The sequence below is a fragment of the Megascapheus bottae genome, chromosome 4 (assembly GCF_031878675.1).
Source record: "Megascapheus bottae isolate mThoBot1 chromosome 4, mThoBot2.hap1, whole genome shotgun sequence".
NCBI classification, from domain to species: domain Eukaryota; kingdom Metazoa; phylum Chordata; class Mammalia; order Rodentia; family Geomyidae; genus Megascapheus; species Megascapheus bottae.
Window position 1 is genome coordinate 44,363,945 of NC_143512.1, and position 26,791 is coordinate 44,390,735.

The 26,791-nt window shown below is 45.3% G+C and overlaps 1 protein-coding gene across 1 annotated transcript; it reads left to right on the top strand.

Annotated features, from left to right (window-relative positions):
* Positions 1–26,582, top strand: Marveld2 (MARVEL domain containing 2). The gene is made up of 7 exons (XM_090331816.1): positions 1–34; positions 4,151–5,317; positions 6,677–6,712; positions 11,074–11,219; positions 11,433–11,604; positions 23,981–24,031; positions 25,797–26,582. Exons 2-7 carry the CDS (start codon positions 4,166–4,168, stop codon positions 25,917–25,919), a joined length of 1,680 nt encoding a protein of 559 aa, XP_090187942.1. The 5' UTR covers positions 1–34; positions 4,151–4,165; the 3' UTR covers positions 25,920–26,582.
* The last annotated feature ends 209 nt before the right edge of the window (positions 26,583–26,791 follow it).

Genomic DNA, 26,791 nt, shown 5'->3' on the forward strand with positions numbered 1-26,791 from the left:
GCGGCGGCGTGCGCTCTTCCCAGCAGCTGCGCAGGTGAGTGGGGCGGCAGGGGAGGGGCTCGTGGCCGTGGCACCTCGGAGGGCGCGTGCTGGGGGCGCGAAGGGTGGGATAGGCGCCAGCGACCCCATTTCTCATCGCCTCCCGGGACCCCTGCGCGGGCAGCGCACCTGAGGGTTTCGGGACAGCCACAGGTGCCGTCCGCCGCCCAGCTTCCGGGCGGGGTGGTACCGCCCCAGCCCCTGGGTCTGAGTTCCGGCCACTTACACTTTGGGGCGGATCGGGACCGCACAGACCTGACCTGACCGGGAGGCCCGGCAGGGATACCGGATACCTGACCCCGAGGGCGGGTCAACACCAAGCCCCGAATCGGAAGCCTGCTTTCTGCAGCACTCGGTAACCCTGAGATCGCGCGAGTGAAAGTGGCACACCCCGCGGCTGCCGCCGGGAGCCTTTCCCCAGAGCTGCTGTCACCGCGTGGGGTGGGGACAAGGTACTCCTGCCTTCCCCTTCTGAAAAGGAACCTTCTGCTGGTCCACAGCGCCTGACTGTTTCTCCATTTCTTAAGAACATATATTTTTTTTCAGCCGGGCGCAGTGGCGCATGCTTGTAATCCTAGCCACTCTGGAGGCTGAGATCTGAGGATCAAGGTTCAAAGCCAACCCAGGCACAAAAGGACACTAAAGGACCAGAGCCTCTTATCTCCAATTAACTTCTAGAAAACAGGAAGTGAGACTTGGCTCAAGGGTAGGGCGGTATCCTTGAGCTTCAGAGCTCAGGGACTACTCCCAGGCCCAGGGGTATGGCTTGAACCTTGAGAGAAGAGCCCAGGGACAAAGCCCAGTTTGACCTAGTGGTAGAGTGCTTGCCTAGCATGCTCGAAGACCAGGGTTCGATTCCTAGGTAGAAGTGGTGCTGTGGCTCAAGTGGTAGGGCTTTCTCGAAAGTTGAGAAAGCAGAAGGAAAGTACCCAGGCCCAGAGTATAAGCCCGACGACCAGCAAAAAAAAAAAAAAAAAAAAGTACATTTTGAGGGGGCCAGGAGTTTGGCCTAGTTGTAGAGTGCTTGCCTAGCATGCATGAAGACTTGGGTTTGATTGCTCCGTACCACATAAGTAGAAAAAGCCAAAAGTGGTGCTGTGACTCAGTGGTAGAGCTCCAGGCTTGAGAAAGCCCAAGGACAGTGCTCAGGGCCTGGCACTGGTCCTGAGCTTCTTTTGCTCAAGGCTAGCTCTCTACCACTTAGCCACAGTGCCACTTCTGACTTTTTCTGCAGATGTGGAACTGAGGAATGGAATTCAGCTTCATGCTAGGCAAGAACTCTTACCACTAAGCCACCTTCCCAGCCACAAGAATACATTTTTTATTAAAAGATTTTATTAACATTGATTATTTACATCATATTTCAAATGTCTTATTTAACAAATAAGTATTCAAGAAGGGAATCTCTATGCAATCACTGGCACACAAAAACATAATTAAAATTAAGCCGAGTCTTTGTCATAGATACATATCGATCTATATAATACACCAATATGTTTCTAGAATATATATAGATATCCTTATATCTTTACGTTCATGTAAATGACCTTGAATACCTGAGTACTGAGTCATCACTCTTCTATTGTTTGGATCTAATATCCACATATCAAGGAGACCATGCACCTTTTGTTCCTTTGGTCTTGGCTTATCTTATTCAATAATTTACCTTATTTCTAGCCACTTCCCAGCAAATGCCATTATTTTATCTTGTCTGGTGGCCAAGAATACATTTTTTAGCTACTAATTTTGTTTTTGGGTTTGGGGGCTGTGTGTGTGTGTGTCTGTGTGTGTCTATGTGTGTGTGTGATTTTGTTTGCCAGTTCTTGGGCTTGAACCCACAGCTACACTACCACTTCTGGCTTTTTTCTGTGTGTATGGTACTCAGGAATAGAACCCAGGGCTTCATGCATGCTAGACAAGCACTCTACTACTAATCTATATTCCCAGCCTGGAAACTACTAGTCTTAAATCAGAGGTGCTAGTTCAGATCTGTAATGTTAGCTACTCTGGTGGCTGAGTTCTGGGGATCACAGTTTGAAGCCAACTCTGGAAGAAAGTCTGTGAAACTCTTCAATTAACCACCAAAAAGCTGTGGCTTTTTGTGTTGTGGTAGAGCACCAGCCTAGAATGAAACCACTAAGAGACAGTTCTTAGGCCCAGAGTTCAGTTCAACCCCTAGTACCAGCACACACATGCGCAAGCATGTACATACACACACACACACACACACACACAAAACCTACTAGGTTCTATATATTTCTGTTATTTAAACCCTTTGGACAACAAATAGGTAAAAGGGACAAAAATAACTTATTTAAAGATCTGTCTCTAACAGCTCACCTTTCAAGATCAGAGAGCCCTGTTAGAACACTCTAAAACTTCCTTCTTAGAACACTTCCACATTCTCTACCTGGCTCTGCCTAGAGGCTCTACATACACTGTGTGGGTACCCTGCCTCTTTGACGTTTTCATCTGGATACCCCATACCCTTCAGCCTGCTCTTCCCCAAGGATGGAGACAAAAATGAAACAAAGGCAGAGAACCTGAGAGAAACAGTACGATAGAGAATGAGTGTGACAGAAGATAAGAAAGCCATAGACTTGAGAGATACAAAGAGAAATAGCAGTGGGGTGGGGGGTGGGGGGAAGAGAATAGAAGCGTAAGGCCAACAGTGAAGACAAACCCTGGCTACTCAGGAGGCTGAGATCTGAGGATCAAGGTTCAAAGCTAGCCCGGGCACAAAAGAACCTGAGACTCTTATCTCTAATTAACCTCTAGAAAATGGGAAGTGAGATTTGACTCAAGGGTAGGACAGTAGCCTTGAGTTGATGAGCTCAGGGGCAGCGCCCAGGCTAAGTTCAAGCCCATGACCCACAAAAGAGAGCGAGGGGGGGAGAGGGAGGAGTGGGAGACAGAGACAAGATTCAGAAGATTCAGTCTAGAGATGAAGGGAGCATGAGGAAAAGAGGCCAGGGCTAGGGGCAGAGTTCAGGGAAGGATGGGAGAGTGCCACTCCCAGAATCTCCCATCATCAACTCCTGCCTGGCCAGGCCCAGCTCCCAGAGCTAGAACTCCAGTGTGCATTTCTGCATAGGCTGCTGGTGTGGAGCTGTGATCTGGTGGAGGAAGCAGAAGGAATAAAGGAAGATTCTGTACCCATGACTATGCCTCCATGGCCAAGAACAAATGCCCCTGACCACACTACCTTTCCCCCATCCTTGCAGGTGATCAGGTGATCCTGTGCTTCACCAGTAACGATTGTAGTCACTGCATTTCTGTGTCTCAGATTTCTCAGTCCATCTCAAGCCAGCATTTGAAATGAACACCATCAGAACTGAAGTGGCTCACTCTCCCACTCACTCGAGGGTTGGTGACTTATTCAGGGAAGAAGGTGTTTAGAGATCCCAGCTCCTTCTAATCCAAAAGACATTTGTAGGCCTGGCCAGAAGGGGCAATTGATGAGTGGAGTTTGGCCTAGTGATTGAGTGCTTGCCTAGCCTGCACCAAGCTGGGTTCCATCCCAGGTCTTTCTATGAATGTGCCACATAGAAAAGCCAGAAATGGTGCTGTGGCTCAAGTGGTAGAGCACTGGCCTTGAGGAAAGCCCAAGAACAGTGCTCAGGCCCTGAGTTCAGACCCTGGGACTGGCTAACTAAAATCAGATGGCTGGGATTTGCTTCAAAGTAATCTATCGGCAGAGGGAACCGAATGGAAGTGTATAGATGAACCAGGATGCTCCATAGATAATTGTTGAAGCTGATTGATGGGTAGCGAAAGGTTCATAATACTATATTGCGCTGACGGCTGGGGGCATGGCTCAAGTGGTGGGGACCCTGCCTAGCAAGCCCAAGAGGACAAGTTCAAACCCCAGTCCTGCCCTCCCCCTGAATATATATATATATATATATATATATATATATATATATATATATATATATATATATATATATAGTGTACCTAAAAGTAACAGTGACTGCTAATCAAATCGTTGGGTAATCTATACACGTTTGGAATGTACATATTTTACCACCTTTATGCATCATAATAACGAGACCTGATTCTGTTGGTAAAGAAACAGTGACATGCATAGTAACTTTAGTTTTGGTCGCAGGTGTTGGAACCACAAATGTCGTCAAATGGTGGAAGATCCAAGACTCGGGACAGGGGCTACAGCGAGGTCCCCCGCGACTCGCCCTATCAAGACGGCAGCACCCTGAGAACCCTGGAGACGCTCCATGACAGCGAGCTGGCAGTGAGCGCCGATCCTCTGCCACCTCCCCCTCTCCCGTTACAGCCGCCCTTCGGCCCGGACTTCTACTCCAGCGACCCGGAGGAACCTGCCGTAGCCCCGGATCTCAAGCCGGTCCGGCGCTTCGTCCCGGACTCGTGGAAGAACTTCTTCCGAGGGAAGAAAAAGGAGCCGGGATGGGAGCCGGCCGACTCTGACACCAGGTACATCTCGGATGGCGTGGAGTGCTCGCCGCCGGCCTCTCCGGGGAGACCCCCGCACCGCGCACCCTGGGTGCCCTCGGATCGTTCCCGGGGCTCGGAAGGCACGCTGGATTCCGGGCGGGGGGCCGCGGGGAGGCCGCCCCGGGACGTGTACGGCTCCCTGGACCGGCCCACGCCCACCGCGCTCACCTACAGCGAGAAGGTGGAGGCCTACCAGCTGCGCTACGCCTACATGAAGTCGTGGGCCGGGCTGCTGCGGATGCTGGGGGTGGCCGAGCTGCTGCTGGGCGCCGGCGTCTTCGCCTGCGTCACCGCCTACATCCACAAGGACAGCGAGTGGTATAACTTGTTCGGCTACTCGCAGCCCTACGGCGGCCTGGGCGGCCTCGGGAGCCTGGGCAGCACCTACGGGGGCTATTACTACGGCGGGCCCAAGACCCCCTTTGTCCTGGTGGTGGCCGGGCTAGCCTGGGTCGCCACCCTCATCGTCCTGGTCCTTGGCATGTCCATGTACTACCGGACCATTCTCTTGGACTCGAGCTGGTGGCCCCTCACGGAATTCGGGATCAACGTGGCCTTGTTCATCTTGTACATGGCCGCGGCCATCGTCTACGTGAACGACACCAACCGCGGTGGGCTGTGCTACTACCCCCTGTTTAACACCCCCATGAACGCCGTGTTCTGCCGGGTGGAAGGGGGGCAGATCGCGGCCATGATCTTCCTGTTTGTCACCATGATCGTGTACCTGGTCAGCGCCCTCGTCTGCCTGAAGCTGTGGAGGCACGAGGCGGCCCGGAGACACCGGGAGTGCCTGGAGCAGCAGGAGGTAGGCGGCCCCCTCCGGATTGCAGAGCGCCTGGGCGTCCTCATGCATGAGTCGGTGGCAGTAATGGTTTCACGACAAGTTCCTGTTGTGATGTGTTATACAGAGCACGTTCACATATTGTAGTGTGTGTGTGTGTGTTACTTGTGTTTGAATTTCAGGCCTTGTGCTTGCGAGACAGGTACTCTACCCCCTGAGCAATGGTTCCAGCCCTAGTCCTGGGCTTGAGCTCAGGGTCTGAGCACTGTCCTTGGACTTTCTCAAGGCTAGAGCTCTACCACTTGAGCCCTAGCACCACTTCTGGCTTTTTTCTATGAATGTGGTACCAGGGAATCGAACCCCAGTCTTCGTGCATGCTAGGCAAGCACTCTACCATTAGGCCAAACTCATGGCCCCAGCTCTATTTTTTTAAGACAGAAGCTCACTAAGTAGCCCAGGCTAGCCTTGAATTCAGCATTCTCCTGCTTTAGCTTCCCCAAGACTAGGATTTGCAGGCATATGTCACTATGCCTGGCTGAACTCTACATAGATTCAAGTTATTAATAAAAAAAAAATCTCAATACTTCAAGCATATTCCTTCAATATGTAATTTTTTTTTTCCAGTCCTTGGGCTTGAACTCAGGACCTGAACACTGTCCTTGTGCTTTCCTCCAGGCCAAGTGCTCTACCACTTGAGCCTCAGCACCACTTCTGGCTTTTTTCTATGTACGTGGTACCAAGGAATCGGATCCGGGTCTTCATGCATGCTAGGCAAGCACTTTTACCACTAGGCCAAACTCCCGGCCCACAAAGCAAGGAATTTCAAACTCTGAAGTATGAAATTCAACTAGTGACACATTCTTCCTGGTAATTTTATAGCAGGTTAATAGAAATATTTCTTCTGCAGTAATGCAAACTAGTAACAATGCTTTTTTTCCTTTCTCAACAAAATAATAATTTCTGTAAAGATTTTCCATAGTTAATGAGACTTGAATCAGCTGTGCTAGTGATGATTGTTCTGATTGATCTGATACTATTACTTCCTAAAGGTTGGAAGATGTGATGACCTATTGCCTTTTTTTTTTCCCCTTGTAATTTTATAGGGTCGCCATTTCAGTTGTTGAATTACTCAAGGTAAAGTAGCCAGGAAGGAATAAAATGTCTAGGTAATTCAAGCAGCTCACCTAATAGTGTCCATCCTTGTACCTGTGAGTCTTCGGTGTTCTCCTATGATAGGGAGCCATTGTGCCCTCATTCCCACCCTCAGGAGAGGAGGAAAAGAGGATCGAAAAGAAGATAGGCCTCTGGACAGATGAGATTGGAGTACATGTGCAGAGTCAGACATGTGCCTTTGAAAATTCATTTTCACTCTTGTTTTTCCAGATCAGTGAGGCATCATTGCCATCGAAAAGGAAACTGGTAAGAATAAAGTTTCATTCACATTGAGCTGTATATCTCTAGATCTGGGATACTTTTCTCTCTTGTCTATTGATCTGCATAGTAGAATCCATCTATTTCAGTCTACCTATTTCTTGATTTCATATGACCGTCAGCATTTCTCTAATTTTAAAAGGACCCAATATCTACAGCTCCTTTTATTTTGTCACATGGAAGTTTATGTAAGTAAACACAACTGGTGTTTATTATATGATTAATTTTTAGTGTTTTTTTAATTTAGTCTTTTAAATGAAAGTAATTTTCCAAATTTCTCTTTGCCAATTATTGCTATTCCTCCTCAAGCTTTCTTTCAGACGCCAAATTTTTGAGCATCAGGGAAATTTTTTTCCCATGATTTAATAACTGTCATGGCATGGCCAGGAGTTTGACCTAGTGGTAGAGTGCTTGCCTAGCATGCACAATGACCCAGGTTCGATTCCTCAGTATATATTCCTCACATATATAGAAAAAAGCCACAAGTGGGGCTGAGGCTCCAGTGGTAGAGCTCTAGCCTTGAGAAAGTCCCAGGACAGTGCTCAGGCTCTGAGCTCAAGCCCAAGACTGGCAAAAAAAAAAAAAAAAAAAAAAAAAATCGTGGCTACCCTGTTTCACTTATATAACTGAAATAATAGTAATTCTGCCTCCATCCCAAGTTTGCTGAGAGGATTCAGTGAAATTGTTGAAGAAGACTGGATATTTCTTTTTCAAAATCCTAGACATAATTTCTAAACTAGAAATTGAGACTTCTTTAATTGAAAAGTAATTCTATTTACTTAATTAAAAATTCAATAGTGCATATCTATAATCTCAACATTAGGAGGCTGAGGAAGAAGGACTGGTGTACACACACACACACAAATTACTACAGAGTAAAACCTTATACAAATAAGTAGGTATCCTTACACATCTCATTCCATATATATTACAAGTATACCTGACAGGTAAATTCGAAGAGGCAAATTTTTGCCTCAACAGGACACACAGTTTTATTTTATTCTTCCAGTCCTGGGGTATGAACTCAGGGCCTGAGCACTGTCCTTGGACTTTCTCAAGGCTAGAGCTCTCCCACTTGAGCCACAGCACCATTTTCTGGCCTTTTCTATGTATGTGGTACGGAGGAATCGAACCCTGGTCTTCATGCATGCTAAGCAAGCACTCTACCACTAGGCCAAATTTTATTTTGATTGAGGTTTCATGCAGAAGTTTTAAGCAACTTCAAATCTCAGCAGCAAAACTGATTTCCACACACTTTACTGTGCCTTAGTACCTGCACAAAACAAAACAAAACAAAACAAAAAAAAAAAAAACAGTGCCTTGGGAAGTATATCAACATCTACCATGATTCACTTCCAAGATGGAAGCTCTAGTAGTGAATTCAGGTGGAGCAGTGATTCCCAACCATCTGAGAACACAGCTAAACACAGCCCACTCAAAACCATTCCCTAAAGGTCCTTGCTTCAGGATTATTTCATGCTTCCCCCACACTGCTTTCTTTCCCTGCTTTGGGCTCCAATGGCTCAGCTCACTTTCTTCCTCCTGAGTTTTCTCCATTTAGGTGCAGAGCTTCTCCATTCACTGCTAGTCCCCTGGGGCTGGTTAGGCACTAGACACCTCTTCCTCCTTCAGTCTGAGTTGCATCTTTGATGAGTTCAGAGTTGGTGGTTTTAGAATGACCTAAATGTTAGACCAAACCTCCAAACTAGTCTGTAGTAGGGAAGTTAGGAAAACAGAAGGCTTAAAAGCTGCCTAGGCAAGATAGAGAGCATGATTTCAAAATCCTGCTTTGTCTTTTATTTATTTATTTTTTATTTTTTTTTTGCCAGTCCTGGGCTTGAGCTCAGGGCCTGAGCACTGTCCTTGGACTTTCTCAAGGCTAGAGCTCTACCACTTGAGCCTCAGCACCACTTCTGGCTTTTTTCTATGTATGTGGTACCGAGGAATTGAACCCGGGTCTTCATGCATGCTAGGCAAGCACTTTAACCACAAGGCCAAACTCCCGGCCCCCTGCTTTGTCTTTTATTTCTTTCTTTAAAAAAAGAAGGGTATTGGGGCCGGGAATGTACCTCCACCAAAAAAAAAAAAAAAAAAAAAAAAAACCTCCAACATAACCATAACCATGTCTGATCTCAGCATTTGTAAATGGAGGAGGACTTGCTGGGGTCATCTACAGCGGACAGATGTATTTAACATGTGCATGTGTGCATGCGTGAGTGCGTGCGTGCATGCGTGTGTGTGTGTGTGTGTGTGTGTGTGTGTGTGTGTGTGTGTGTGTGTGTGTTGGTTCTGGTCGGACTTCAACTCAATGACCTCAGTACTCTGTAGGGGGCTGGGAGTGTAGCCTTAGTGGTAGAGTGCTCTCCTAGCATGCACAAAGCCCTGGATTCAATTCCTTAGTACCACATACACAGAAAAAGCCTGAAATGGCTTCCAGGCATGGTGGCTCACACCTGTAATCCTGGAGGTTGAGATCCGAGGATTAAGGTTCAAAGCCAGCCCAGGCACAAAAAGACCTGAGACTCGTATCTCCAATTAACTAGAAAACCAGTGAAGTGGGGCTTGGCTTAAGGGTAGGGAGGTAGCTTTGAGCTGTAGAGCTCTGGGACACCGCCCAGGCCCAGGGGTAGGGGCAATAGTCTTGAGCTGAAGAGCTCAGGGACATCGCCCAGACCGAGTTCAAGCCTCGTGACCCACAAAAAAAAAAAAAAAAAAAAAGCCAGAAGTGGCATTGTGGATCAAGAGCACTAACTTGAGCAAAATGTGTCCAAAGGACAGTGCCCAGGCCCTGAGTTCAAGCCCCCGAGTTCAGACCAGGGGAAGAAAAGAAAAGAAAGTTGTGATTACTAAAGGTGTTGTACAGAGGAACTACCATTTCATAAGTGAGGTAATGAGTACATTTTACACGTGTGTGCGGACATTGTCTTCCCTTCCTTTACATTCTCCCACTTTTCCCCTCCCATCCTTGTCTACAGATTGCATAGGGTCATTTTCCACACATTGTATACAGAATGGCATGATTGTAGTTAAGGCCTTACTGGAAGGAAGAAGGATTTTTCATTCACTAAAGAATCTTATTACCAAGCCCAAAGATCTTACTTCTGTACAGCCTGCCTGTTCTGTTTACTACTCTCCTCAATGTACTTCTACAACTTAAATTTTAGGACAGGTTATCTTTAGTGCAAGGTACAGTTTCATATACAGGCTTCTTCTTATTCATTTAAAGTACCTGCAAACCACTGTTGGTGGGAATGAAAATTACTCCAACCACTCTGGAAAGCAGCTGGAGTTTCCTCAAAACAAACAACAAACAAACATAGAGTCGGGCACTGGTGGCTTACACCTATAATTCTAGCTACTCAGGAGACTGATATCTTAGGATGGAGTTTCAAAACCTGTGTTGGCTGGAAAGTCTGTGAGATTTTTATCTCCACTAAACTACCAAAAAAAAACCCTAGAAGTTGTACTATGGCTCAAGTGATATAGTGCTACTCTTTTTTTTTTTTTTTCCAGTCCTGGGCTTGGGCTCAGGGCTTGAGCACTGTCCTTGGACTTTCTCAAGGCTAGAGCTCTACCACTTGAGCCTCAGCACCAGTTCCAGCGGGTTTTTTTCTATGTATGTGGTACCAAGGAATCAAACCCAGGTCTTCGTGCATGCTAGGCAAGCACTCTACCACTAGGCCAAACTCCCAGCCCCTACAGAGTACTGAGGCCCTGAAGTCCCACCAGAACCAACACACACACACACACACACACACGCACGCACACACGCACATGTTAAATACATCTGTCCTCTGTAGATGACCCCAGCAAGTCCTCCTCCATTTACAAATACTGAGATCAGACATGGTTTTGTTGGAGGTTTTTTTTTCTTTTTTTGGTGCTTTCCTTTCATTTAGGGGAAGAGGTACCAGTCCTGGGGCTTGAACTCAGGGATTGGGTACTGTCCCTAGCTCAAGGCTAGCACTGTACCACTTGAATCACAATTACACTTCAGTTTTTTTTTATTTTGTTGTTGTTTGTTTGTTTTGTCGGTTGTGGGACTTGAACTCAGCCTGGGCGCTTTTCCTGGGCCTGGACATTGTCTCTGAGCTCTTCAACTCAAGGTTAGAACCCTACCCCTTGAGCCACAGTGGCTCTTCTGATTTTCTAGTGGTTAATTGGAGACAGACAGACAGACAGATGAATGGAGGAGGCAGAGTGTGTTTTTCCCTGTTGTGTACTCTTTGTTGTTTTACAGAAGCCTCCATTGCATAAAAATATGTCATTCTCAAGTGAGAATGTCCTTCTTCTTGTCCCCTCTCCTTTTTTGCTTGCTTCTGATTAGACATCGGTCCTTCTACTTGCAGTGTGAAGTGGCCACCAGTGACAGACAGAGAGACCCTGAAGGAAATTTCACAGAATTGAGAACAACAAAAATGAAGCAGGAGCTGCTGAGTGGCCACATTCCCCCAGGCCACATTCCCAAACCTGTGGTGATGCCGGACTACGTGGCGTGAGTTCCAGGCCAGGCCTTCAGGGGAGGCAAGGGCTTCCCTGTGGGGCCCTCCACTTCCTGCTGTCTCTCAGTTACTGTCATCAGAAAGAGTAACAGGCTAGCTGACATCACATGTGCTCAGTGAAGAGTAAGCGAAGCCCGTTTTTCCCACTGAGCCTATTTTAGTGAAGAGGTCCAACTTGTTTTTGTTTTTGTTTTTCTCTCTCTCAGAAAATACCCTGCAATTCACACAGATGATGATCGAGAACGCTATAAAGCCGTGTTCCAAGACCAGTTTTCCGAGTACAAAGAGCTGTCTGCCGAAGTGCAAGCCGTCCTGAGGAAGCTGGACGAGCTCGACACGGTGATGCACAGGCTGCCGCATCACTCAGAAAACCGCCAGGTCAGTGTCACCACTGCTGAAGTGGCACAGCGCTGACATTCAGAGAACCAGTGGGAGCCAACCGTTTTGGCAGTGTCTAGCCATCTACATGTACTGTCTCTGTCTAGGAATGCACTTGAGTCTCCCGACCCGCGGGTTCAGTCATTCATGAGGCTCGAGGAGGCTCCTCCTAAAAGAAGAAAACCAATGGGGGAAAGAGAGGAAGGAGACCAGGCGCATAAAGAAAGACAGAGACAATCTGAGTCGCGTCAAGGTCTCATTTATTAAAAGTAAAGCAGGGTTTATATACCCTGAGTGTAAGGAAGGGAGTATAGAGGGGGGGGGGGGGGGATGGAGAGTTTTTGTGATAACAAGAACGGGAAATCTCAAGGCTAGGGGTGGGTCAGGTTATTCTTTTGGCCATTGTGCTAACCCAAGCGACACAACCTGCGGTTATTCCGAGAAGTATTTTGTGCAGATGACTCAACCAGGTGCGGTTTGCCCAAGGCTAGAGGGTCTTTGCTTTGTTCCGTTTAACTCCTTGGTCTCTGACAATTCCCCCTTTCCTTTAAAGAACAGTCTTTAAAGATTGGTTGAGAGAACATCCTGTCTTAGGCTATATGGAGGGCCACCTTACTCCTGGCAACATGCCTTGTTGAGCCGGCCTCGACGGCCTCTGTATGTTGTGCCATCCAGGGTAAGCTCCATACTACTCCCGTCATTGGATGCTCTCTAGCTACCTTGGGGTTAACGGGTGAGGAGTTTATGGAACTGAAGTCCTCTCTCAGGAGGGTTCTCAACAGGCCCTGCAGGGCCTTCTAGGTCCTCTAGGCAATGACAATGCACCGAGATTGACAGAATTAACTTGATGTTTATAAAATATGTAAGGCGCTGAAAAAGCTCAAAGGCCAAAAGAATTATACTGGAAAAATTTAAAAAGGTCCCGAAATTAGGCTAGAGTGGTAAAGTCTAGTCCTGGACTTTGGTCAGTGTCAACGGTACTAAGGGGCTGATATTGAATAGCTATTATTTTAGTCTTAACTACTGTATCTATTTGGGTTTTTATAAAAGTCATAATTTTATTGAAAAGGAAAGGCCCGAAAGAGAGTAAAATAAGTATACCAAATAAGGGTCCTAACAGGGGTAGGAGATAAGGTAAAAGCCCATTAAGCCCAGTCCAGAGGGGGTTATCAGTCAGTTCCCTTCGTCGTTTTTCCAGATCTTCCTGAAGGTTCTTGATCTTGTCCCGGACAATGCCAGACTTGTTTGCATAAAAGCAGCATCGTTCCTGTAAAGCCAAGCAGATACCTCCCTGTTCTGCGGTTAGTAAATCTAACCCCCTTCTATTTTGGAGGACCATTTCCGCTAGGGAGTCCACTTGGTCCTGTAGATCCTGGATAGTGCCAGATAATGCTTGGACATCTCCAATTAATTGTTTTGATAATTGATTATACTTATGTAGAGACACACCTAATCCAGCTGTTCCCGACCCTATGGCCGCAGTAACTCCTAGGGTCACGAGGAGGGGAATAAATGTAATTGCTCGTGTGTGTCTCTTTCCTCCTATCATATCAAAACTAGGGACAGGTAGGGGCTCATCCCCTGGTACGACACTTATATCTGGGAGTAATAAAGCGAGAACACAATTTCCTGTCCAGTTGGATGGCAATTGGGGATAGGCCAAATTTCCTCCACAGACAAATATTGTGCCGCTGGGGGAGCAAAGAGACGGGGTAGGTTGAGAATAGTTCTTCAATATTTCACAATTATTGGAGGGGTACGTGCCAATATCAACATCTAGGGTATTGTTTTGCATTGCACCTGAGAGGCAGGTTGTAAAATTGCCCATAGGTTGGACCCTAAGAGGGGGGCTAGGGGAGCATGTGTCTTTAGTACTCACATTATATGTGGCGGAAATGGCTAAAGGCATAACTCTCCCTGCTGCTAAACAAAGCCAACAATCACTAGCAAGTACAGGGTTAGAGTTGTTGAGTAAAAGAAAGGTGGTGTTTAAAATATCCATTGTATTTATATCTAAATTTGATGCTCGGGACTTGGGTAATGCTAAGGGATGATACGTAAGTTGAGGCAGTTGGGGTTCTAGTGATTTCAGTACTTGGATATGTTTAATAGCATCTGTGGGCCCTCCTCCATCAGATACGCCTATGGGGGCCGTAAGGGGCCAGCAAGAGGGTTTGCCAATAGTTCCCTCACAGCCAGCAAGTTGCAACTGCGTATGGAGTCTTGTATACCCAAAAAGACCAGTGGTCACGTGTGTGGCCGTTCCTTCAGGGTGAAAGGTTTTGGTCAGGGAGGCTTGAAAGTATTGAAGGCCTTGTTTGCCTATACAAATGGCGGCTGATGTATAGCAAGTGCTGTGCATTGCTGTGGTATATGCCCAGGATTCTGAGCAATTTTGTCTGGCTTGGCCTGTTTTAGAGGGAACTATTTTTGGTTTATTAATGCAAACCCATTTTGGTTGATGAAATCCTCCAGAATTAGTATTTACTTCTGCGCGGAGGTAGGCCACCTTAGTTATACAATCCACTGTCCGAGTGTAACTACTAGGAGCTTCAGGCCAATATCCTCCTGAGCAGTCACAGGGAGGGCCAAAGAGTGCAGTAGAAAGTTCCTTTCTTGAGGGGGGGGGTCCAAAGCCTGAATTTACATTTTTGATTATTATTGAGGCTAAAAGCCATAGGGGCACAAGTTTTGGCTGCATCTTTATCTTACCAATTACAGGAATGGCCACGAGTTATTGAGACTCTGCAGCACCGTGGATCCTAGAAGAAGAGAAAAACTTTCTCAGGGAGGGTCCCTGGATTTATTATATGGTTTTATTAATCTTTCAGGCAACCATCTAGCTCCCCCTTCTTTAGAATTATAAATGCAAGCTGATCCTTTTCCCCAGATAATGACTGGGTCAGGGCCATTCCATATTCCCGTCAGTGGGTCTTTCCATAGGGCCTGGGCGTAGTCTGTTTGTGTGGTTGGATGCCAAAGGCGTTCTGCGGCAGATTTGCCATTAACGTCAAGAGTTAAAAAGTTTAAGACAAAGAGAGCATGTAATAATAAAGTCTTATAGTTTCCTTTAAGGGAATATAATGTTTCTTGTGAGGCAAGTTTAATGAGGGTGTTTTTTAAAGTCTGATGAGCCCTTTCCACTATTCCTTGTCCTTGGGGGTTGTAGGGGATTCCAGTAATATGTTTTATGCTCATTTGGGAGCAAAATTGTTTGAACTTTTGACTGGTATATCCGGGCCCATTGTCCGTCTTTATAGCTTGGGGTTGTCCCATGACAGAAAAAACATATAGGAGATGGTTTATAACATCTTTTGTGGCCTCCCCTAAATGAGCGGAGGCACAAATAAATCCACTAAAGGTATCAATGGTAACATGTACATATTTTAACCTTCCAAAGGAGGGGACATGAGTAACATCCATTTGCCAAAGTTGTCCAGGTATGAGCCCTCTGGGGTTTACACCTACATGGGGTTCAGGGAGCAGGGTTAGGCAATTTTGGCAGTTTTTAACAATTTGTCTTGCCTGTTCTCTAGTAATTTTAAATTTTAAGCGCAGGGTATGAGCATTAAGGTGGTGAACAGCATGGGCCTCTTGTGCAAGGGTCACCGGATTAACTGTTTGAGATAAGGTAACTATTTGGGTTGCCAAATCAGCTAATTCATTGCCCCGGGTTAGTGGCCCAGGTAGGCCAGAATGAGCACGAATATGTCCTACAAAGAAGGGGTATGAACGTTGTCTAATAAGTTTTTGCAATTCAAAAAATAATTGAAAAGTAGGTGTAGTAGGCTGAATAACCGGAACCATTTCTAAAACTTGTAAAGCTCTGACAACATAATGGCTATCCGAAAACAGATTAAAAGGGTGGGTCTTTAATAACCGAAAAACACAAAGTGCAGCAAATAATTCTACTAACTGAGCAGATTTAAAGGAAGTATTTACAAAGTGGGAAACATTATTAATAACATATGAAGCTTTTCCATTTTTTGATCCATCAATGAAGATGCTCAAAGTATTGGGGATGGGCTTTATCAAGGTATTTTTTAGAAAAACAAAAGGAGTGATATTAAGGAATTGAATAAGTCTGTCGCTGGGCATGTGAGTATCAAAGCTACCCTGGAACCCAGTGCATAAAACAGCCCAATCATCTTGTCTTTGTTGTAACCAATTAATTTGTTCCTTAGAGTAAGGGGTGATTATGATATCAGGATCCTTGCCAAAATATCTGACTGAAATTTTTAATCCTATAAAGGTAAGTTGAGATATTAAAAGGGGGTAGGGGGGTAATACTTTAGATTGAGAGGCAGAAGCATGTACCCAAAATAGGGGTACTGCTCTCTGCCATAGTAAACCAGTGGGGGTGAATTCGGTGGAAAATATAATTAAATAAAGAGGCAAACTGGGGTCAAAATAGCCTATATTTTGTTGGGTAATAGCTGCTTCTAATTTTATTAAGGCCTTTTCAGCCTCTGGAGTAATTTTTCTTGGGGACGTGGGATCAGAATTTCCCTGCAAAATATTAAACAAGGGTTTTAATTCTCCTGTTGTTAATTTAAGATAAGGGCGTAGCCAATTAATGTCCCCTAGAAGTTTTTGAAAATCATTTAGGCAAACTAATTTATCCCTTTTAATTTTAATTTTTTGCGAATAAATTAAGTTGGGTTCTAATTGAAATCCTAAAAATAAAAAGGGATAGCAGGTTTGAATTTTTTCTGGGGATATAAAAAATCCTCTGTCTTGTAAAGCAATAACTATTTTTTGAGTCACTTGATGGGCCTCCGTTTCTTGTTTGGCGGCAATTAATAGATCATCCATATAATGTATAATATATATATGAGGGTATTGAACACGAATTGGGTCTATGGATTGAGCCACAAATTTTTGACAAAGAGTGGGAGAATTAGCCATACCCTGTGGCAACACTCGCCATTGAAAGCGGGGATTAGGGCCCTTATGGTTTATCATGGGTATGGAAAAGGCAAATCTTTTACAATCTCCAGGATCGAGGGGAATGGAGAAAAAACAGTCTTTTATATCTATTACAATTTTAAAAAATTCTTTAGGGATAGCTGTGGGAGAGGGCAGTCCAGGTTGTAGGGCTCCCATGGGTGCCATGGTTTTATTAATTTCCCTTAGATCCTGCAGTAACCTCCAACTCCCATTTTTCTTTTTTATAACAAATATGGGAGTATTCCAGGGAGAGGTAGAAGGTTCAAGATGTCCCTGCTCTAATTGTTCCTGCACCAACTGAAGAGCAGCCTGAACCTTTTCTTGAGGCATGGACCACTGGTCTATCCAAACCGGATTGTCAGATTTCCAAGTTATTTTATCGGCTTGGAGCGCAGGGGGAGCAGTGGTCTTTAGGAAAAAAGGTCGGTCCCAAGACCTTTTCTATCCCATTTAGGGGTGGGTATAATTGGGTGACTAATTCCTTGCTCATGCTTTCCCAGTCCTTTTCCTGGCAAATATCCAGACTTGAGCATCATGTTAGTCACAGTCTCATTAGGGCTGAACATGATAACTCCCATTTGGGTCATTATATCTCTCCCCCATAGATTTACAGGGAGTCCGTCCACCACAAAAGGTTTAACTGTCCCAGTGTTTCCCTCTGGGTCTGTCCATGTTAATATTTTAGAACTCTGGAGTGTATTTTGAGTCTGCCCAATACCCTTTAAATGGGTAGCGGTGGGTTCCAGAGGCCAAGAGATAGGCCAATGTTGTTTTGCAATGACAGTAGCATCGGCCCCTGTATCTAAAAGACCCAGGAATTGTTTTCCTTCCAAAAATAGTTTTAAAGTTGGTCGAGATTCTGTCAATTGATGTACCCAAAATATATCTGTTGATCCTGGGGTAGAATTGCCACGCTGGGGATGCTTATATGGGAACTGTCCTGTTACGGGCAGAGGGAGGGCTTGTGCAATGCGTTGGCCTGCCGATATGGCAAGAGGGCCTTGAGAGGCATGAACTAAAATTTTTAATTCGCCTGAATAATCGGTGTCAACCACCGAGGGAATGACAGAGAGTCCTTGCAGTGAGCTTGAAGCTCGGCCTATAATAAGAAAAAACATTCCTGGCGGGGGAGGCCCGAACCTTCCAGAGTTTATAACAACTGTTCCTTCCTCTGGAGTTATAATCCTGGTGGTGGAGGAACAGAGGTCCAGTCCTGCGCTGCCTGCAGTGGCTCGGAACAAGTCTGAGTCAGCGATGTTTGCATCAGAGGCAGATTTTGGGCAGGAAGGGTCATTGGTTGTCATGGTGGGTAGGTAGGGCCCCCTGCTGGGGCCCGTAGCCCGTTTCCCGAAACCGCAGATAAAGGCTGGCCATTTATATCGGTCTTGGACCGGCACTCTCTAGCCCAGTGACGGCCTCTTTTGCATTTAGGACAAAGGCCAGGGGGAAGGGGGAGGGGAATTGTCCCAGGAACGTTGGGTTGTTTAATAGCTCCAGGGCATTCTCTAGCAAAATGTCCGATTTGTCCACATTTAAAACAGTTTTTAGGGCTAGATATTTGTCCTAGTTTTCCTGAAGGTGGAGTCTGGTTTTGGAGTATGGCTCCAATGGCCAAATTAATAGATTTAGACATTTTATGTTCAAAGGAATCCACATCATTGCAAATTTTAATCATACCATTTAAATCTAGGGTCTTTGTTTTGCCTCTTAAAGCAGCTTTACAGGCTGCATTAGCATTTTCTATGGCCAACTGTCTAACTATAATGTCATCTGTATCTACCTCACCTAATATTCTTTCGGCTGCTTCCAACAGTCTGGCAACAAATTGAGAATATGGTTCATTATTGCCTTGTACTACCCTGGAAAGAGAGGTAGTAACCGCTCCTGCAGCAGGCACGGCTCTCCAGGCGGCCAGGGCAGCCTGAGCAGTCTGGGTTAATATTCCTGCAGGGAGTTTTTGTTGTTTTTCCTCCGAGGCAAATTTGCCCCTCCCTGAAATTTTATCAGAAGACCATGAAGCCATTTGTGTATGTTTTTTATTGGTAATGGCTTGATTTTCTGCCTTATCTATAAATTCAGCTTTCCAGGTTAGATATTGACTCCTGGTTAAAACAGACTGTACAATCTTGTGCCACTCATGAGGCAATAAATATCCCTCACCCCCGAGGCCCTCCAGTACTGTTAAAGTAAAAGGGGCGTTAATTCCATAATTCTTAACAGCCGAATGTAGTTCTTTAATTTGTTTAAACGTTAATTTCCTATATGTAATTTGAGAATCTCTCCTTGCCTCCTCCTGATCACCCCCTTCCTCCTCGGAGGCAGAGGAATCTAGGTTTTGTCCCTCCTCCTGCCTTCTGGTGGTGTCCACCTCCTCCTCTCCCGCTTCTCCTTCCTCCCCCTCTTGTTCCCGAGGTTGAGTGTTAGAGCGAGTAATTACGGGGAAGGAGAGGGAAACAGTTTGCGCCCCGGATCTGAGTCTACTATTACGGCTCTTTGAGGCCGAGGGTGTTTTAGCGGGCTTGTTACCCGAGGCATGGGGGGTAGTCATGGCTTCCCCAACAAGATCCATTTGTAAATCATGAATTTGCAAAGTGAGGTCCCTTAACTCTCTTTTTAAATGAAGCACGTTTTTTAATTCTGTCACTTGTTTCAAGAGAGAGTCTTTGGATTTAAGGAGACCTTGCACCTCCGGAGGAACAGAAAATGATCTCACCATTTCCTGTGGTGGGGCTGACGGGAGAGGGGTGTCTGGATAGGGGGGAGGGGTGGCCCAGTGAAGGGCCCTTATCTCTGGAGTCTGTGTAGCTGCAGAAACTTGGGGAAGAGAAAAAGGGCCATATCTTTCTTCCTCACAATGCGCTGCCTCCTCCTCTAGCTCCACCTCAGACGGGGGGTTGAGCCTGCCATTATCAGGAGAAGTCTTAGGAATAATAGGATAAATATTTTTATAAGGTTTTAGTGACATATTTTTCTTTTTAGTATTGTTCTTGATCCTGTCTTCTAAAGGGGGTTGGACTTGTTCCTCTTTTTCGGGAATTAAAGGTGGCGCCAAGCAGCGTCCTGAGGGCACAGGCTCATCAATCAAAGAGGGAGTGCGCGAGCCAGGCCGAAGGCCAGTGACCATAGGTTTTTCATTGTCACTTTCGCTTTTGCGAGACGGGCAACGTGACTCCGTTAGGTAGTCCTCTGTTAAAGCTAGTAAGCGAGCACTGTCACCTCCCTCCTCTGCTTCCTTTAAAATATCTCTAATAACCCCATAGAAGCTAAAGAAGGCCTCGGGGATTTCCTCTCCCTGACGGAGTAATTCACTGATATTCTTCCCTACCTTATTCCAGGTAAGGGGATGGATGTCTGGTCCGTGCAAGACCAACCAAACAAAACAAAACAAAACAAAAGAATTTTACCAAATCTTTCTTTTTAACTCTTACTCCTCTCTCCCTAAGTGATCCTTTCATTTCTTTTATAAATAAAACCTCTTTTTCATTTCTTTTATAAATAAAACCTCTTTTGATAACGCTTTGCCCATGGTTGATGGGACGGCAGAACTTACCTCAAGACTCTCCCACGGTGCACGAGCGATGCGGTGTGGGCGTCTCTACCTTAATATAATCGGGGTCCCCTGCTCTCCACGCCGTCCGGTAGGTCACCGTGCCTCGAGCCCCACGTTGGGCGCCACTTCTCCCGACCCGCGGGTTCAGTCATTCATGAGGCTCGAGGAGGCTCCTCCTAAAAGAAGAAAACCAATGGGGGAAAGAGAGGAAGGAGACCAGGCGCATAAAGAAAGACAGAGACAATCTGAGTCGCGTCAAGGTCTCATTTATTAAAAGTAAAGCAGGGTTTATATACCCTGAGTGTAAGGAAGGGAGTATAGAGGGGGGGGGGGGGGGATGGAGAGTTTTTGTGATAACAAGAACGGGAAATCTCAAGGCTAGGGGTGGGTCAGGTTATTCTTTTGGCCATTGTGCTAACCCAAGCGACACAACCTGCGGTTATTCCGAGAAGTATTTTGTGCAGATGACTCAACCAGGTGCGGTTTGCCCAAGGCTAGAGGGTCTTTGCTTTGTTCCGTTTAACTCCTTGGTCTCTGACACTTGAGATCAATGAGCACTCAGATGTGGGGAGTGTGGCTCTGTAGTACAATCCTAACCAGACTCACATAAAGTCCTGGCTTTGATCACCAATGCTGCAGTCTCTCACACACACACACACACACATGAGCCAGGCATCAGTGGCTCACATCTATAGCCTAGCTACTTGAGAGGTAGCAATGAGGAGACTGCTTTTCAAAGCCATCTTAGGGAGAAAAATACTGAGGAGTCCAACAAAAGAAGTACAGAGGCCAGGAGCATGGCCTAGCACTAGAGTACTTACCTAGCATGCATGAAGCCTTGGATTTGATTCCTTGATACCACTTACACAGAAAAAGCTGGAAGTGGCACTGTGGCTCAAGTGGTAGAATACTACCCTTGAGAAAGCCCAAGGACAATGTCCAGGTGCTAAGTTCAAGCCCCAGGACTGGCAAGAAGAAGAAGGAGGAGGAGGAGGAGGAGAAGGAGGAAGAGGAGAAGGAAAACAAGCAGGCTGGATGAAGTGGCTCACGCCTGTAATTCTTGCTACTTGGGAGGCTGAGATCTAAGGATCACGGTTCAAAGCCAGCCCAGGCACTATAGTCTGTGAGATGCTTATCTCCAGTTAACCACCAGAAACTGGAAATGGTACTGTAGCTCAAGGGGTTGGGCGGTAGCCTTGAGCTGAAGAGCTCAGGGAAAGGGTCCTGGCCCAAAGTTCAAGTCCCGTGACCAACAAAACACACACACACACACACACACGCACACGCACACACACGCACACGCGCACGCACACGTGCACACACACACACACACACACACACACACACACACACACACACACACCAGTCAGGAGCCAGGTGCTGGTGGCTCCTACCCTGTAGTCCTAGCTACTCAAAAAGTACCCAAGGACAGTGCCCAGGCCCTGAGTCAAGGGCACTGGGAAAAAAAAAAAAAAAAAGAGGAAAGAAAGAAAATAGGCATACTGCTCTAAATCAAATAGCCCCTCGGCCCTCACCAGCCCTTTTTTTGTTTTTGTTTTTTTTGGTGCCTTTATTGCCTTTATTTGGACTTGAACTCAGGACTTGAGTGCTATTCCTTACCTGGTATTATACCACTTGAGCCACAGTTCCACTCTCAGCTTTTTTTTGGTCAGTCCTGGAGCTTGAACTCAGAGCCTGAACACTGCCCTTGGATGTTTTCTGCAAGGCTAGTGCCTTGTCACTTGAGCCACAGCACCACTTCCGGCTTTTCCATGTATATGGTACCAAGGAATCGAACCCTGATCTTTGTGCATGCTAGGCAAACACTCTACCACTAGGCCAAATTCCTGGCCTCACTCTCAACTTTAAGAAAAAAAAAAATTATTATTAAGGTAATGTGCAAAGGGGTCACAGTTCCATATGCCAGGTAATGAGTACATTCTTTTTTTTTTTTTCTTTTTTGAAACTGTCACCTCTTCCCTATTACCTTAAGCTTTTTGGTGGTTAATTGGAGATAAGAGTTTTATGGACTTACGTACTAGGACTGGCTTCAAACTTCAAATCTCAGGTCTCAGCCTCCTAAGTAGCTAGGATTACAAGTGTGAGACACTGATATGAGCTCACCAACTCTTAAATGCAGTGGCTGTGACACACTAGGGTAGATTTTTATAGCCATCATCCCTGCGGGCAGCACCGTAATCCTGGCAGCTAGTTTATTCCTGGCCCAGGACCTGTTATTATGCATTAACTGAATCATCAGGTTATTCTCTGTGCTGGCAGGTGACCAGACAAAATGATATTCAAGCATTTAGTCAGTACTAAAGAGTGAAAAACTAAAATGTACTAGAGAAAAACTAGGGGTAAATTGGTGGGGTGCTCCCAGCAGACACCTTTAGAACTCCAAGTTTGTAGCTTTATTGAGTGGCTTGCATGGGTAAATATGACCATTGCTTTAATAATGTGTTCCCAGTAGAGAGATTTAACCCCTTGATAAATTTCATATTTACTGTGAAGTTTAGAATAAAATTAGAAAGAACCTTCTACTGGCTAGTTTCAAAAGTTACATGATCTTAACTTCTGAATCCTGACACCTAATTACTTAAAGAGTAAAGGAAAATGGAATGGAAACCGGCACAGTGGCTCACACCTGTAATCCTAGCTACTCAGGGGGCTGAGATCTGAGGATCGAGGTTCAAGGCCAGCCTGAGTACCAAAGTTCATGAGACTCTTATCTCCAGTTAACCACTAGAAAACTGGAAGTGGGGCTGTGGCTCCAGAGAGAGGGTGGTAGCCTTGAGCTGAAGAGCTCAGCAACAGTGCCCAGTTCAAGCCCCACAAATGACCAACAAGAAAATAGAATGGAGTGATAATAACAGCTATTGTTTGCTGATTATGTACTGAACTTTTTTGGGGGTGTGAATTTAAACTCAGCATTTGGTCCTTCCTAGGAAGGCGGTCTGCCACATGAGCCATACCCCCAGCCCTGTGCTGAGCATTTTATACAGATCACTTCAACTAAGTGAATCTCTGCAACTGCTTAAGCATGGCAGTGTGCTGGGCACCAGGGATCTGTATTAAGTCTACCTATTCAGGAGGCTAAGATACTAGGACCACAATTCAAGCCAGCCTAAGCAATAAAGTCCATGAGATTCTTATCTTCCATTCAGCAGCAAAAAGCCAGAACTAGAGCTGTGTCTCAAGTAGTAGAGTGCCAGCCTACTACTTGGAAAAAGCCAAGCAAGAGCAATAGACCTGGAGTACTCATACAGACACACACACACACACACACACACACACACACACACACACACACACACACACACACACACACACGGGTGGTTATGGTTAAAATTTCTGTTTTACTGCACTCAGGAATCGAGTCTCACAATCAGTAGCTTGTGCAGCAATACATAGCCTGGAAGCATTGTCAGTGGGACTGAAATCTGGTTTTATGCAGGAAAGATTCATTCCCTTCTGTTCACTGTGGGTCCTAGCATCTCACTAAGGGAAGTACTCAAACACAGGTCCATATGTGTGTGCGTGTGTGTGTGTGTGTATAATTTTTTTTGCCAGTTCTGGGGCTTGTACTCAGGGCCTGAGCACTGTCCTTGGGCTTTCCTTTATCACTTGAGCCACAGCACCACTTCTGGCTTTTCTATGTATGTGGTACCAAGGAATCGAACTGGATCTTCATACATGCGAGGCAAAAACTCTAGCACTAGACCAAACTCCCAGTCCTGAATTATATTTTTGTGTTAATATTTTATTACAGTTTGAGGTCAAATGATTTTCTGTTCTAATTTCCAGTGTGTGTTGAGACATGATCTGAGTAAATGCAAAATGTTTTAACTCAAATGTACAATATATTATTTTTAGGAACATGAGAGAATTTCAAGAATCCATGAAGAGTTTAACAGAAAAAAGCATGTAAGTAAAACTATTATCTTCTGGAAAGTGTTATCTAGGTACATTGGTGATAACTGATACACTTTAGTTTGTTTTTCTTTTTCTGGTCCTGGGACTTGAACTCAGGGTCTGGACGCTATGCCTGAACCTCTTTTGCTCAAGGCTAGCATTCTACCACTTGAGCCACAGTGCTATTTCCAGCTTTTTCTGAGTAGTTTATTGGAGATAAGAGCCTCATAGATTTTCCTGACCAGACAGCCAGGGCTAGGTTTAAACAACCATCCTCAGATTTTAGCTTTGTGAGCGGCGAGGATTACAGGCATGAACCACTGGTGCCTGGCCACAAATTAAACTTTAACACAGAGATAGATAGATAGATAGATAGATAGATAGATAGATAGATAGATAGATAGATAGAGGGATATTATTACTTGTTGCATCTGCTTGGACAAGGTTCCCTCTAACAAGGGAAATCTGCTTATTGCCTTTTTGCATTTCTTTCTTTTTTTTTTTCCAGTCCTGGTCTCGAATTCAGGGTCTGAGCACTGTCCTTGGGCTTTCTCAAGGCTAGAGCTCTACCACTTGAGCCATAGCACCACTTCTGGCTTTTTCTATGTATGTGGTACTGAGGAATTGAACCCAGGTCTTCATGCATGCTAGGCAAGCACTGTACCACTAGGCCAAACTCCTGGCCACCTTTTTGCATTTCTTAATGGAAAATGGGAGCTGGGTGGTTTTTTTTTTTTTTTTTTTTTTTTTGTCTCTGTCCTGAATGCACTCTATCACCTCTCTATCTAGATAAATGAAGTGACATATAACTCTTCATCAAATTTCCTTCTGACTAACTTACTCTGCATCTTTCCTTCTTCTTTTTTTTTTTTTTGGTGCCAGTACTAGGGCTTGAACTCAGGGCTTAAGCTTTTTCTGCTCAAGGCTAGCAGTCTAACACTTGAGCTATAGCTACAATTTCAGCTTCTTGCTAGTTAATCAGAGCTAATAGTCTTATAGACTTCCTGCCCCAACTGGCTTCAGACTAGAACCCTCAGATCTCAACTTCCTGAGTAGCTAAGATTATAAGCATGAGACACTGGTGCCCAGATCCTATTTTTATATCTTTCTCTTTTTTTTTTTCATTACTACTACTATGCAGTTGTACAAAAGGGTCATAATTCCTCAAGTCAGGTCATGAGTACAATGCTTCTAGGTCAATGTCACTTCTTCCTTTGATCTCCCTATTTTATATATTCCTTTTTTTTTTTTTTTTTTTTGCCAGTCCTGGGCTTGAGCTCAGGGCCTGAGCACTGTCCTTGGACTTTCCTCAAGGCTACAGCTCTACCACTTAAGCCTCAGCACCACTTCTGGCTTTTTTCTATGTATGTGGTACCAAGGAATTGAACCCAGGTCTTCATGCATGCTAGGCAAGCACTTTTAACCACTAGGCCAAACTCCTGGTCCCAATATATATTTCTAATTACCTTTTACTTAATCTCTCAAATCTGCAGTCTAAAGAGACCGTTAGTACTATTTCTTGCATTTATTATTTACTATTTTCTATACCTCAGACTACTAAAGGTACCTTAGTTTACTGGACTTCAATTTTCTGTGAATCCTAAAACATTGACTATTAAAAAAGAAAAGCAGAGGGCTTAGCTGTTATTCCGACTGGGCAGAGTTTTTAAGTCAGCTGCTGATAAATTCTGCTGCAGATAGCCATGTTCTGGGTGGTGACTATTCACTGATGAGAAAGCTTGCGACTCAAAAAGTAACATTTGTGTTTCTTTTATAGGACCCTTCATTTCTGGAAAAAAAAGAACGCTGTGATTACCTCAAGAATAAACTTTCTCACATAAAGCAAAGAATTCAGGAATATGATAAAGTAATGAATTGGGATATCCAAGGTTATTCTTAAATTCCTAGTTGAAACTACCTTTTTTTTAAGTAGCCTAGCCCATTGACTATTTATTTCCTGCCTTTTTTATGCTAGTCTGAGGTAGAGTAGCAAGTATTTCCGGACAATTTTAACATGGCTTAACTGACCTGCAGTCTGCAGTTTGAACATTAAATACGTTCCCCCAGACATTTCACAATTTCAGATCTTCTGCAGAGCTTCACTGCAAATGGGAAGCATCCTTGTGTCCATCTCAGGATGACAAGTTATCATCTTGTCCTCCTCATTTGTCATGACGTCACATGAATGACCTCAACCTCTTATCCTCACGGTGTGGCAAGCAAGTGACCTTTTATGCGCTAAGGCCACAGGCAGGGTCCTTGGATTTCCCTAGGACAGATTCTCTCTCCAAGACAAATTCTAGAAGGCTCTTTCTAAGGGAATGCCGTCGCAAGGGACTTGCACCCCAGCTCAGCATCGTCAAGGTGTGGGATTGTGAGCAAGTTGCCTAGTCTCTGTGCCTGTTTGTTTTGTAAAAGGAGACTAACATTGAACCTACCTCCGAGGGCAGTTCTGAGGACTAAGCACAATGAACACAGCGTGGCACATCGGGAGTGCTTGGTTATTGTTTGGGAACTCTGGATGTTTAAGGAGTAGAATGAGACTCAGGAAAGGGCCTCGGAGAGCAAGGGCCTCAGAGAGCAAGGGCCTCAGAGAGCAAGCCCCATCAACAGACTTAAATCCACATGGCGCATGACTTCTTTAGTGTGTTACCTCAGTACATGCAGCCTCCGCAGTGCTGCGGCCCTGAGGTGCCCTGCAGCTTCCCTGTGCTGAGTGAACGTCACCCAACCATGCCCACACTACACCTGCAATCCCAGCTGCCTTCCCAT

What these genes read in the sequence shown, in the direction of transcription:
- Marveld2 (XM_090331816.1), top strand. Translation starts at nt 4,166, where the DNA reads ATGTCGTCAAATGGTGGAAGATCCAAGACTCGGGACAGGGGCTACAGC. An exon ending in ATCACTCAGAAAACCGCCAG is followed by an intron (nt 11,605 to 23,980) that starts GTCAGTGTCACC and finishes TATTATTTTTAG; the next exon opens with GAACATGAGAGAATTTCAAG. An exon ending in AGTTTAACAGAAAAAAGCAT is followed by an intron (nt 24,032 to 25,796) that starts GTAAGTAAAACT and finishes TTTCTTTTATAG; the next exon opens with GACCCTTCATTTCTGGAAAA.